Source organism: Helianthus annuus, chromosome 16 (genome assembly GCF_002127325.2).
Source record: "Helianthus annuus cultivar XRQ/B chromosome 16, HanXRQr2.0-SUNRISE, whole genome shotgun sequence".
Lineage (NCBI taxonomy): Eukaryota > Viridiplantae > Streptophyta > Magnoliopsida > Asterales > Asteraceae > Helianthus > Helianthus annuus.
The window spans coordinates 4,962,234-4,975,231 of NC_035448.2; the positions used below are offsets into that span (position 1 = coordinate 4,962,234).

The 12,998-nt window shown below is 37.6% G+C and overlaps 2 protein-coding genes across 2 annotated transcripts; one reads left to right on the forward strand and one right to left on the reverse strand.

The window, feature by feature from the left end:
* Nucleotides 1–2,330: 2,330 nt before the first annotated feature.
* LOC110916551 (ATPase 9, plasma membrane-type) lies at nucleotides 2,331–10,525 on the forward strand. Its single transcript, XM_022161256.2, has 13 exons — nucleotides 2,331–2,444; nucleotides 2,697–2,795; nucleotides 3,351–3,803; nucleotides 4,881–5,207; nucleotides 5,293–5,412; nucleotides 6,278–6,400; nucleotides 6,497–6,601; nucleotides 6,742–7,051; nucleotides 7,465–7,979; nucleotides 8,488–8,661; nucleotides 9,018–9,200; nucleotides 9,796–9,980; nucleotides 10,052–10,525. Exons 1-13 carry the CDS (start codon nucleotides 2,331–2,333, stop codon nucleotides 10,146–10,148), a joined length of 2,805 nt encoding a protein of 934 aa, XP_022016948.2. The 3' UTR covers nucleotides 10,149–10,525.
* Nucleotides 10,526–11,087: 562 nt separating this feature from the next.
* On the reverse strand, nucleotides 11,088–12,808 carry LOC110917329 (ribonuclease 3-like protein 1). The gene is made up of 3 exons (XM_022161905.2): nucleotides 12,592–12,808; nucleotides 12,371–12,482; nucleotides 11,088–11,406 (listed from the first exon to the last, which is right to left on the reverse strand). The coding sequence occupies exons 1-3, from the start codon at nucleotides 12,701–12,703 to the stop codon at nucleotides 11,229–11,231; spliced, it is 402 nt and encodes a 133-aa protein (XP_022017597.1). The 5' UTR covers nucleotides 12,704–12,808; the 3' UTR covers nucleotides 11,088–11,228.
* Between the last annotated feature and the right edge of the window lie 190 nt (nucleotides 12,809–12,998).

Genomic DNA, 12,998 nt, shown 5'->3' on the forward strand with positions numbered 1-12,998 from the left:
AAAAAACGATGATATGACCGTAATTTTGGGCCTCTCTCTGTATCGCTGTACATAGGGCAAAATCATAAATATATTTTGAACCGGAGGCGAAATCATAATTTTAAACTGATAGCAAAATCATAATTTTTAGCTAGGGGGAAAAACATATTTTCATTTTGAACGGTGGGCAAAAGCGTAATTTTGAGCTAGATGGGAAAACAATATTTTATTTTTAGCAGGGGGAAAACGTAATTTTAAACAAAGGACGAAACCGTAATTTTAAAGTGGGAACAAAAGTAAAAGTTAGGTTTTCAATCAAGGGCAAAAGTGTAATTTTGAGCTGGGGGCAAGAGTATAATTTTATTTTTAGCTGGGGGCAAAAAGGTAATTTTAAACAAAGGAGGAAAGCGTAATTTTAAACTGGGAATAAAATTAATTTAAAAATAGGTTGGTCCAATGGGGAAGTGCAAGGCAGCTGGCTGACACTATTCCCCCATTTGGATAAATTTTAAATTGAGAGGAAAATCATAATTTTTAGCTGGGGGGAAAAACATATTTTCATTTTGAACGGTGGGCAAAAGCGTAATTTTGAGCTAAGGGCAGAATCGTAATTTTGAGTTAGAGGGAAAAACAACATTTTATTTTTAGCTGGGGGAAAACGTAATTTTAAACAGATGGAGAAACCGTAATTTTAAACGGGGAACAAAAGTAAAAGTTAGGTTTTGACCCGAGGGCAAAAGCGTAATTTTGAGCTAGGGGCAAGATTATAATTTTATTTTGAGCTGGGGGCATAACGGTAATTTTAAACAAAGGACGAAAGCGTAATTTTAAACTGAAGATAAAATTAATTGAAAAATAGGTTGGTCCAATGGGGGAGTGCAAGGCAGCTGCCTGGCACTATTTAGCTGGGGGGAAAAACATATTTTCATTTTGAACGGTGGGCAAAAGCGTAATTTTGAGCTAAGGGCAGAATCGTAATTTTGAGTTAGAGGGAAAAACAACATTTTATTTTTAGCTGGGGGAAAACGTAATTTTAAACAGATGGAGAAACCGTAATTTTAAACGGGGAACAAAAGTAAAAGTTAGGTTTTGACCCGAGGGCAAAAGCGTAATTTTGAGCTAGGGGCAAGATTATAATTTTATTTTGAGCTGGGGGCATAACGGTAATTTTAAACAAAGGACGAAAGCGTAATTTTAAACTGGAGATAAAATTAATTGAAAAATAGGTTGGTCCAATGGGGGAGTGTCAGGCAGCTGCCTGGCACTATTCCCCCATTTGGTATATTTTAAACAGATGGAGAAACCGTAATTTTAAACGGGGAGCAAAAGTAAAAGTTAGGTTTTGACCCGAGGGCAAAAGCGTAATTTTAAGCTAGGGGCAAGATTATAATTTTATTTTGAGCTGGGGGCATAACGGTAATTTTAAACAAAGGACGAAAGCGTAATTTTAAACTGGAGATAAAATTAATTGAAAAATAGGTTGGTCAAATGGGGGAGTGCCAGGCAGCTGCTGCCTGGCACTATTCCCCCATTTGGTATTTGTAGTAGTTAGAATAGAATGTGTTTTAGGCTGGATGGGCATATGAACATTTATTGATATACACATTGTAAAGTTAACAATATAGATACACAAAGTTACATATACACCATTTTGATGCATTATTTACAACTTTTGTTATAGTAACGTTTAAAATCATGCACTTTCACTAGAAAAGACCGAGTCATTCATTCCTAAGTTAAGAACAAGTCGTGACGGGTCATACAATAAAAATGTGAATCCTTTTGAACGAAACGACCCACTTTTGATCAATCATACACGGGTGGGTTTGACCGAAAAGACTTGAAGTAAAAGTAACAAGTAGAGAGGAAAACACGGTAACGAATATATATAGAAAGTAGTGAATTAAGGCGAGATAGTATGTATATGTATGATAAAAGTGTTGGCACATGCGTGAATATAGAGTCCTAAAGTGTTGGGTCTTCTCCTTAATAACATCCACAAGTTTGAAATGGTAACTAAACAAGTACATATATAAATAATATACACATGCATGTAAATTGTGATGGTAAAATTTATATTACTTAGCTTCATCTCCTAATAATACTTCTACCTTTGTATAATAATAATAATAATAATAATAATTGTATCATAGTTTTTGTTTACTATCTCTTCCAATCCTTTCTTCACATACAAACTAAACAATGGCAGAGAGTGAGGGCATCACATGGGATGATATCATGAAGGAGACTGTAGATCTTGTATGATTTTTATATAATTTTATTATTTTTTTTTTAAAAAAAGGCATTTTTTCTTTTTTTTTTTATATATATGATTTTGATTACAGGAGCATATGCCAATGGATGAGTTATTTGATCAATTGAAATGCACAAAAGAGGGATTGACAAGTGAAGAAGGCAAAAGAAGGCTTGGAATATTTGGTCCAAATAAATTGGAGGAGAAAAAGGTTATTTCATTTTTCTCAATTTAATTTATACTTTCATAAAACTATCTCCGACGTTAACAAGGTGGAAGGCGCCCGTGGCTTGTAAAAGAGAGGAGGGCAGACGGGCCGGGTTCTAATGTGGCGAGAGAGGGAGACCGCCATAAGGAGGGGTCGGTCATCAGACGTGGGACCGGGCGCCTGGGCAGCCCGCGCGATGGAGATGGTCTAATTTTAATGTTTTTTTTTTTAATTATGTCACTTTCATGCATGCAGGAAAGCAAATTTCTCAAGTTTTTAGGTTTTATGTGGAATCCTCTTTCATGGGTTATGGAAGCTGCTGCTATCATGGCCATTGCCTTAGCAAATGGAGGGGTCAATCTCTCTCTCTCTCTCTCTATATATATATATATAGGGAGAGAATCATGAGAAAACTACATCTAAATGAGAAAACTCGAAAACTAACTAAAAAAAGCTAAAAACCATACCATTTTTTTTACAATTTTTGTATATATAAAAAAATTAAAAAAAAAAATTTGTTGTACTGTACATGTGCATTATATGTGTACTACACATGTGCACTATATCCGTAATAGTGCACATGTGCAATACAACAAAAAAAAATTTAATTTTTTTTTTTTTTGAAATTTTTTTCCATGCATAAAATATAGCGATTTTTTTTTATAAAAAATGTAAAAAAAATGGTATTTTTTTTTGGCTTTTTTAGTTAGTTTTTTGGTTTTCTTATTTAAACTAGTTTTCTGATGATCCATCCCCTATATATATACACTTGTAATTATACAAACGCATATACCATCGTCTAAAATACATGTCTCACGTACCCGAAACTTCGTACTAAAACCACTTAATACATAAACCGGGCTCTATGTTGATTTCTAAATTTGTTTATATATTATGAATATATTGCAGGGGAAGCCACCAGATTGGCAAGATTTTGTAGGAATAACAACATTGTTATTAATCAATTCAACCATAAGTTTCATAGAAGAAAACAATGCAGGAAATGCTGCAGCAGCATTAATGGCAGGTTTAGCTCCTAAAACAAAGCTTTTAAGGGATGGAAAATGGGCCGAAGCCGAAGCTGAGTTTCTCGTACCCGGAGATATCATTAGCATTAAGCTCGGTGATATTGTACCCGCTGATGCACGTCTCCTAGAAGGGGACCCCCTCAAGATTGACCAGGCTGCGTTGACCGGTGAGTCATTGCCGGTAACTAAGAAACCTGGGAATAGTGTTTTTTCGGGTTCGACGTGTAAACAAGGTGAGATCGAAGCTGTTGTGATCGCTACTGGGGTCCACACTTTCTTTGGTAAGGCGGCTCACTTAGTCGATAGCACAAATCAAGTCGGCCACTTCCAAAAGGTACTAGTCAAAATGGATCGGGTCAGTTTGACCTAGAAATTTTATTTAGATACTTTGTACATCAAATATGATTACATAATTAAAAGTAATTAGTGCGCCAAATTTGCTTCCGAAACTAGGGGTGTTCAGAATTCGATTCGAATTCGAAAAATTCGAAATTCGACTCAATTCGATTCGATTATCAAGTATTCGATTCGATTATCAAGAACTCGATTCGATAATTTGAATTCGAGTCCAGTAAATCAAATACGAATTTATAATGATAAATTCGATTCGAAATTCAAATTATACATATTTATTTATTATATTTATATATAATTCACACAAATAATTTTAATTTGGGTTATGGTATAAAATTTTATATAAATTTGATCTACGTCCCAAAATAGTTCATTACCAAGCCCAAATAGCCCATAACGAATTTGCATATGTTAAATGAATTTGAATTAAAACGAATTTATCCGAGTTTGAATTCTTAATCGAATACGAGTTGGTGTTTCAATTCAAATACGAATTGACCACTTTCTAATCCAATTCGAATTCAAGCAAAAAAAAAATTATTAAAAAAATCCGATTCGAGTAATTCGAAAATTTGTTATTCGATTTGATAAACACCCCTATCCGAAACATATTATTTCAATAGCCATTTAACTTTTGAAAAACCGATTAAGAGATTCAAAGCATTCAAAATACACTTAGGATGACTTTCGACATGTTCAACCCATTTGCTACGTTTGATTTAAGCTATGTCAAATTTTAGAGGCTGTTTGGGAACATCTGAATGGTTAAGTACTGAACCAGTAAGAGGTCTGAACCATTAAGAGCCTGTATAATGCTTAACCGTTCAGAGGCAAATGTCTGAACCATTCAGACATCTACTCGTGAAACAAACAGTCTAAACCATTAAGTGTTGAACCAGTAAGAGGTCTGAACCATTAAGAGGCTCATTAAGAGGTAAACAAACAGCCCCTTAGTGGTTTAACCCGCTAGAGATATAAGATAACCGGAACCAGTACATTCATAAGTAAACATGTCAAAATTATGCATGTGTTGATATCTTTGGTTTTTGTTTGTTAGGTATTAACGGCTATCGGTAACTTTTGTATATGCTCGATTGCTGTCGGGCTGATAATAGAAATAGTGGTGATGTACCCGATTCAGAAACGAACCTACAGAAACGGAATCGATAACTTGCTGGTTTTACTCATAGGCGGCATCCCAATCGCAATGCCAACCGTGTTGTCGGTTACAATGGCTATCGGGTCCCACAAGTTATCACAGCAGGGAGCGATTACCAAACGGATGACAGCCATTGAAGAAATGGCTGGGATGGATGTTTTGTGCAGTGACAAGACTGGCACTCTCACACTTAACAAGCTCACAGTTGATAAAAGTCTTATTGAGGTACAGCCAAAAGTCAAAAGTCAAAAGTCAAAACTGAAGCATGAAAGATTCAAGTGTTGACTTTTTTTTTTTTTTTGGTCTGTAGGTCTTTGTAAAGGATATGGATAAGGACACAGTGATTTTAATGGGAGCAAGGGCTTCAAGAGTGGAGAATCAAGATGCAATTGATGCTTGCATTGTAGGAATGCTTGCTGATCCTAAGGAGGTAATGATACATAAAAATATAATAATATTTATATTAGTATTATTAAGTTATTAACCAAAAGCGGTTAATTGTTTTGTTAACTAGTAAATTGCCCTGATCGTTGCCGCGACGTTTGGTAAAATTTTTACGTCAAAACGTAGACCAACTGAACATCATCATCATACTCAGTAAATCCCACCAATAGCAAAGCTAAGTTAGGGTCTGAGGAGGGTAAGATGTAGACAGTCTTACCTCTACCCCGTAGGAATAGAGAGGCTGCTTCCAGTGAGACCCCCGGCTCGATAGTAGTTTTGCATCAAGCCTTGGACATAAGGCACATAACACTCAGCAATTGAGACAACTGCCGATTAGTGCATGTGCCCCATCGTCTTTCGGCTATCAACGCCACCACATAATGCATGATTAACCATCCCCCTCTTTTAACGTTATTTTCACAAAATTAGTAAAATAACGTTAAAATTAGTGCACTTTCACTTTTGCCTCCCGAGCGCCCACACATATATACATTATATGCGCATACCGCATGCTTCCAGTAGACCAACTGAAAAACGTACATAAAAATAAGCACGGAAACATATTATATTGACCAGACTCATTTTTTCAGTCGTAGTATTCATATTCATATGAAGAATAGCGATATTGGTTCTTTGCCATAACGCCCATTCTGGGACGAGTTGGAAGAGGAATTCCTAATTTTTTTCCGGAAAATTTTACGTTGATTACAAAGTCGGTAGAAAGTTAAAGGGTTGTGTAAGTGTCAATGCTGAAATTTGAGGGGTAAAAGTATTAAAAAACCAAAAAAAAGACAAAAAAATAAAAAATAAAAACACTGTTCACAAACTTTGCTAATTGTATATATATTTAGGCAAGGGCGGGGATCAACGAGGTACATTTTCTACCATTTAACCCTGTGGATAAACGAACAGCGATAACATACACAGATCAAGATGGAAATTGGCATCGAGTGAGCAAAGGTGCACCCGAGCAGGTAGATTATTATTTGATTTTTTTTTTTTTTTTTTTTTTTTTTTTGCGTTTGTTTTGTTTGGTTTAGATACTAATATAATAACTTGAAAGCTATCAGATTGTGGAGCTTTGCAACCTAAAGGGTGATACTAGCAAAAGGGTTTTCGACATTATTGACAAATTTGCTGAACGGGGTCTTCGTTCTCTTGCTGTTTGTCAACAGGCGAGTTTCAATATTTCTAAAAAACGACACATTTCAACCCGACCCATTTTGACATGTGACTGATCTTGCCACCTCTATTTCTCGTATATGGCGGTTTAGTCATTTGATCTAAGAAAGTGGTTTTTGGTGGTTATACGCAGACGGTACCTGAAAAAACGAAAGAGGGTCCTGGCGGGCCATGGGTATTCGTTGGTCTCCTACCATTGTTTGACCCGCCAAGACATGACAGTGCTGAAACAATTAGGCGGGCCCTACACCTTGGTGTGAATGTGAAGATGATCACCGGTGATCAACTAGCCATTGGTAAAGAAACGGGCCGGAGGCTCGGAATGGGGACAAATATGTACCCCTCTTCATCCCTCTTGGGCCAACACAAAGACGCATCTATCGCTAATATTCCTATCGAGGAGCTAATCGAGCAAGCTGATGGCTTTGCTGGCGTTTTTCCTGGTAAGTACACGAATTTAATTTTAGAGTAAAGTACGCGGATGGTCCCTCTGGTTTACCAAATTTTGGATTTGGTCCCCAGCTTTTCAAAAGTACACGGATGGTCCATATGGTTTGCAGTTTGTAACACATTTAGTCCCCAACCAACAAATCTAAAGGATTCAGCAGGTCCAAGTTAGGGACTAGATGCGTTACAAAGTGCAAACCACAGGGGCCATCCATGTGACTTTTGGCAAAGTTAGGGGCTAGATTCGTTACAAAGTGCAAACCACTGGGACCATCTGTGACTTATAGAAAGCTAGGGACCAAATCCAAATTTTGGTAAACCACAAGAACCATTCGTGTACTTAACTCTTAATTTATTAATATTTTAAATGATTTAGAACTAAAATTATAGAAGGGGTTGAGAAATGCAGAGCACAAGTATGAAATCGTGAAGAAGTTACAAGAGAGAAAACATATATGCGGAATGACAGGAGACGGTGTAAACGACGCACCAGCACTAAAACGGGCCGATATCGGTATCGCGGTTGCTGATGCAACCGATGCAGCCCGAGGTGCATCCGACATAGTCTTGACTGAGCCTGGGCTAAGCGTGATTGTAAGCGCGGTACTTACTAGCCGAGCCATCTTTCAGAGGATGAAAAACTACACCATATATGCTGTCTCCATCACCATTCGTGTCGTTCTTGGTTTCATGCTACTCGCACTGATCTGGAAGTTTGATTTCTCGCCTTTCATGGTTCTCATTATTGCAATTCTTAATGACGGAACCATCATGACCATATCGAAGGATAAAGTCAAGCCTTCACCGATGCCGGATTCATGGAAATTGAAGGAAATATTTCTCACTGGGATCGTTTTCGGGACTTATTTAGCGGTCATGACCGTAATTTTCTTCTGGCTAGCACAAGACTCTGACTTCTTTCCAGTAAGATAAACTGTAAAATTATATACTTTATGACATGGTTGTAAAAATCACGCCTAGCCTCCGATTAATCCCTAGTCGGAGTTTCACCGAGAAATTTTCTTCTGATCGGCCGATTAATTGCTAGGTGATCAACAGTGGTTAAATCCAGTCCTAATCTGCCAAAAATCGGTCACAGTCTAGCGATTCTGGCCAAATTCCGGCCGAAACCTGTAATTTCCGGCCAGATTGCGGCCAAAACTTGTAAATTTTGGCAATTAATCCTATGTACTTCATTAAAACATGTCTACTTAAAAAGTTACATATAGAAATATGTGTATATACATATAAAACTGAAAATTACATACATAATCTCAATCCGATTAATCCCGACTAATCGCTAGTCGGAATCCCACAGGCCGTCTAGCACCTGGCAGTTCTTACAACACCGCTTAACGATGATGAATGAATTGTTGTGATTTTTCTAAATTTGATAGTGATTGTAACACTGTATAGTGGGGTTTGGTCACAGGATAAATTCGGTGTAAGATCGATTAGAAACAAGGACTACGAGCTTACGGCAGCTTTGTACCTCCAAGTCAGCATTGTTAGTCAAGCGCTTATTTTCGTCACTAGATCAAGAAGTTGGTCGTATGTGGAACGACCCGGTCTTCTGCTTCTGACAGCCTTTTTGATCGCACAGCTGGTAAGTTTTTTGTTACACATTCTAAAGTAAACTTCCGTTTTGCTCCCTGTGGTTTGGTCACTTTAACGGTTTTGCTCCAAACCTTTAAAAATAGCCATTTCACTCCCTGATGTTTCGGTTTTTTTGCCAGTTTGCTCCCCGCCTCTAACTCCATCCAATTTGTTTGTTTTTCCATTTTGCTCCCCGCAGGGAGCAAACTGGCAACAAAACCAAAACATCAGGGAGTAAAATGATTCTTTTTAAAGGTTTGGGACAAAACCGTTAAAGTGACCAAACCACAGGGAGCAAAACGGAAGTTTACTCTTTATAAAATGTTGTTTTGTATTCTAAGTTTGTTATTCTCATGTTTAATGAAGATAGCTACCCTGATCGCGGTCTATGCACACTGGGATTTTGCGAGAATCAACGGAATAGGTTGGGGATGGGCCGGTGTGATTTGGTTATATAGTATAATCTTCTACATCCCGCTAGATATTTTCAAATTCATCATACGGTATGCAATGGCTGGCAGGGCTTGGGATAATCTGCTCCAAAATAAGGTACAATAAATCTTTTCGGTTAGGTTATAAGTAGGGGTGCAAACGAGCCGAGACTTATCGAGCCCGAGCTCTAGCCTGACGTGTGAAGGCTTGTCAGGCTCGTCGAGCCTTCGTATAATATTGTAATATTAGTTTTTATTAATATTTAATAAAATTTATCCCTTATTTGAAGTTGTCTAGTAAATGAGCCGAGCCGAGCCGAGGTTATTTAAGCTTGTTCACAAGCTGAGCCCGAACCTAAAAATAAGCGTGTTTAGTAAATGAGCCCGAGCTCGAGCTTCACTTATCGAGCTCGCAAGCCTAAACGAGTCTATTATTTATATTATTTTTATTTAATACATTAATTAATTGATAATAAACGAGCCGAGCCGAGCCGAGCCGAGCCTGAGCCGAGCTCGAGCTTGAGAAACTACCAACGAGCCGAGCTCGAGCTTTGAAAACAAAGCTCGAACTGAGCCAAGCTCGAGCTCTCATAAGTTAATCGTCGAGCTCGGGCTCGGCTCGGCTCGTTTGCACCCCTAGTTATAAGGATTGTTAACTTTCTTAGTTGTTGACTGAATGAATTTTTCTTTGTTCTGATCTTATGAGAAACTAGACCGCTTTCACTAGCAAAAAAGACTACGGGCGGGGCGAAAGGGAGGCCCAATGGGTCCAGGAACAACGGACGGTCCACGGTCTCCAGCCGCCAGAGCAGCCAGAACAGTTCGTGAACGACAAGACGAGCTACCGGGAGTTGTCGGAGCTTGCCGAACAGGCTAAGAAGCGCGCTGAAGTGGCTAGGTGGTTTCCAAAACAAATAATTCATCATTATTTGTATTTTTAATTTCTTATTATTATATCTCTTCTTACAGATTGAGGGAGCTTCATACAATAAAGGGTCACGTTGAATCGGTAGTGAAGCTTAAGGGTCTCGATATCGATACCATTCAACAGCACTATACGGTGTAAAATCGCTAAGGTGGAAGTAGTTTAGTACGCCTACGTAAAGATTTTGGCAAAGAGAAATAAATCATGAAGGTTTACTTTACTTTACAGCTTTAGTTTCGTCCAATGTAATGAATGGACGAGACGTTGGAATAAGTCCTCCAGCAGACGAGATCGATTACACAGGATCCGCAGTTGGTGAGATAAAATTTAGGCAGAGTGTTTGTTTATATTTAAATTTTATTTCATGTTACAATCATTGTATCTAATCTCAGTTCTCACTGTAGATATGTACCTTACTGTTCATATTGTAACTATGTGCTAGTTCTTGAAGCGCTTACGTTTGTGTCATGCATGTATATCCTTCATTGGGACTAGGCTGCAAACGAACCAAACGTTCAGCGAACAGTTCGTGAACCGTTCGGCTGGAAGTTCGTTTGTGTTCATTCGTTTAGTAAACAAACGAACACGAACAAGTAATTTCGTTTGTTTTATTTAAATGAACAAACATGAACAGAGGCCGCCGCGTTCGTTTATTTATGTTCGATTGTGTTCAATAGTTCATTAGTGCTTTTAGTTTTTATATTTTATTTAAATCCTTCAAAATTTCAACAAATAAAATATTTAATAAGTGTCAGTGTATTATATATTCTGCTCATGAACGTTTGTTTGTGTTCGTTTGTTTCCATTTGTGTTCATCAACGTTCGTTTTCGTTCGTTGCTTAAAATTAACAAACGAGCACGAACACATTCATTTCCTTAACAAACGAGCACGAACACGTTCATTTCCTTAACAAACGAACATGAACATAAAATCATGTTCGGTAAGTGTTGATGAACAGTTCGTGAACACATATATTTCTTAACAAATTCGTTCGGTTCGTTTGCAGCCCTATTCATTGCAATCTCAATTTTAAGAATGACCGACTTAAATCAAAGTCTAAATGTCTAACACGTACAAGACGAAGGAAGTTACACTAAAATAATTGAACACATATTTAAACTACTCCAATCGTATTGCACTTGCAAAGAGAGCTTCATAAGGTTTTCACACAACATGCACATTATAACACAGCACTAGATAATCTATAAAATGAATCACCTTTATTTCTTGCGCCGGTTAGGCGTTTTGGGATAACCTAAATGCACGAGGTACCACAAAATTCCCTCGGCAGCTGAATCCGCTGCGGTTTTCTTGCTGAACTGAGGCTTGCCAATGCACTCAATGGCTAACGTTGACTCTGATCCTTCTTTCATCTCAATACTAGCCTTGTAAGTAAACCTGCTCCATGTGTATAAATATTATAATATACAATAATAATCTAAGGCTTATGTTGAACATTGTTAGGATTTATGCAGTTAATGCGGTAAAAATCGGATATCGGTCAAGGACGGGTATTTGAGATATCGGTAATCACGGTGGGATATCGGTAATTATAATATAATGCTGAATTTATATATATAGCAATTTAACACTAACAATTCAGTATACTCTCCTACCATTAACAAATTAACCTTTTGCAACTTGCAAAACACTAACAATTGTAGCAAGTAGGAACTCATTAAGACTTAAAAGTTAAAACACTAACAATCAACATCTAAGACTTAAAACACTAAGAACAAAGGTACTGATATCAGGAAAATCGGTGATATATGGGTCAAATATTGGTCAATATCACCAGGGCCGGCCCTGAGAATTCATGTACCATGTTCGAGCTCGAAAAAACGTGCCCTTAGGCCTTAACGAAATTGGGTATTGGGCTCATTAAAGGTTTAAACCCAATACCAATGGACTAATAACCAGTGGCGGACCCAGGAATTATTTTCTGGGGGTGCGAACTAAGGTTTTAACCAAACTCTCAAGGGGTGCGGTCGAGATTTTTACCTATAAAATTCACTAAATTTCTTTTTTCAAGGGGTGCGTCCGCCCCCCCCCCCCCAACCCATCACCTAGGTCCGCCCCTGCTAATAACTAATCTAAACCATAAAAATAGTTTTGTAAGTGGGCCAATGTTGGTGTTTGTATAAGTATACCCTATTAATTTATTTATTTTTACATTTACATATCGGATTTTTTTTTAAATAACGTGCCCTTCGAAGTATTGGGTCCTGGCCGTGGTCGACCATGAATATACTGACCGTTATTTTGCACACCGATAACCGGTATATCGGTGATATATCGCGATATTAACTGCATAGGTTAGGATCAATTACAAATAGTTTTTATCATACTAAAAGGAACTTACGATCTCTGATTATCGGGACCTTGTTGGTTGCAACAATCGAAAACAGGACGATTCCAATGGCTTTGGGCACATAGCTCGTACAAGCATGACCTAGCTGTTAATTTCACCGGACCTAATTTCAGGAACCACATATATTGTCAAGGTTAGGGTTATGGAGGTTAAAGTGTAAAACAATGCAGCAAAATTAGGTTAAGTGAGGTAGATGCATTACAGTAGTATACCTGGAGGAATAGAGGTGGAGGAAGAGGATGAAGTGATTGGTTGAGAATCGAGTGACGGCGGCGGAGTTCGGTTGTCGTCATCTCCCCCGGCAGACGACGGCAGCAGGGTCATGGTTTCCGGTAGATTCTAGAAAGTGGTACGAAAACAGCCTTTTGTTTAAAGAAAAAAGTTTTTTTATTTTCGTTCGTTTAATAAATGAAAATACACAGAAAAGATGTTTCGAACGAACATGAACAGAAATTGTGTTCATTTATGTTTGTGAATGTTCGATAATGTGTTCATTTATGTTCGTTCATTTGTTTTCATTTATTTATAGATATTTACATGTATTTTTATTTTAAAAACATGAAACTCTAGTCATACTGCATGTCTTTTCCCGACATTCATCATTTGATTATTTTAATTT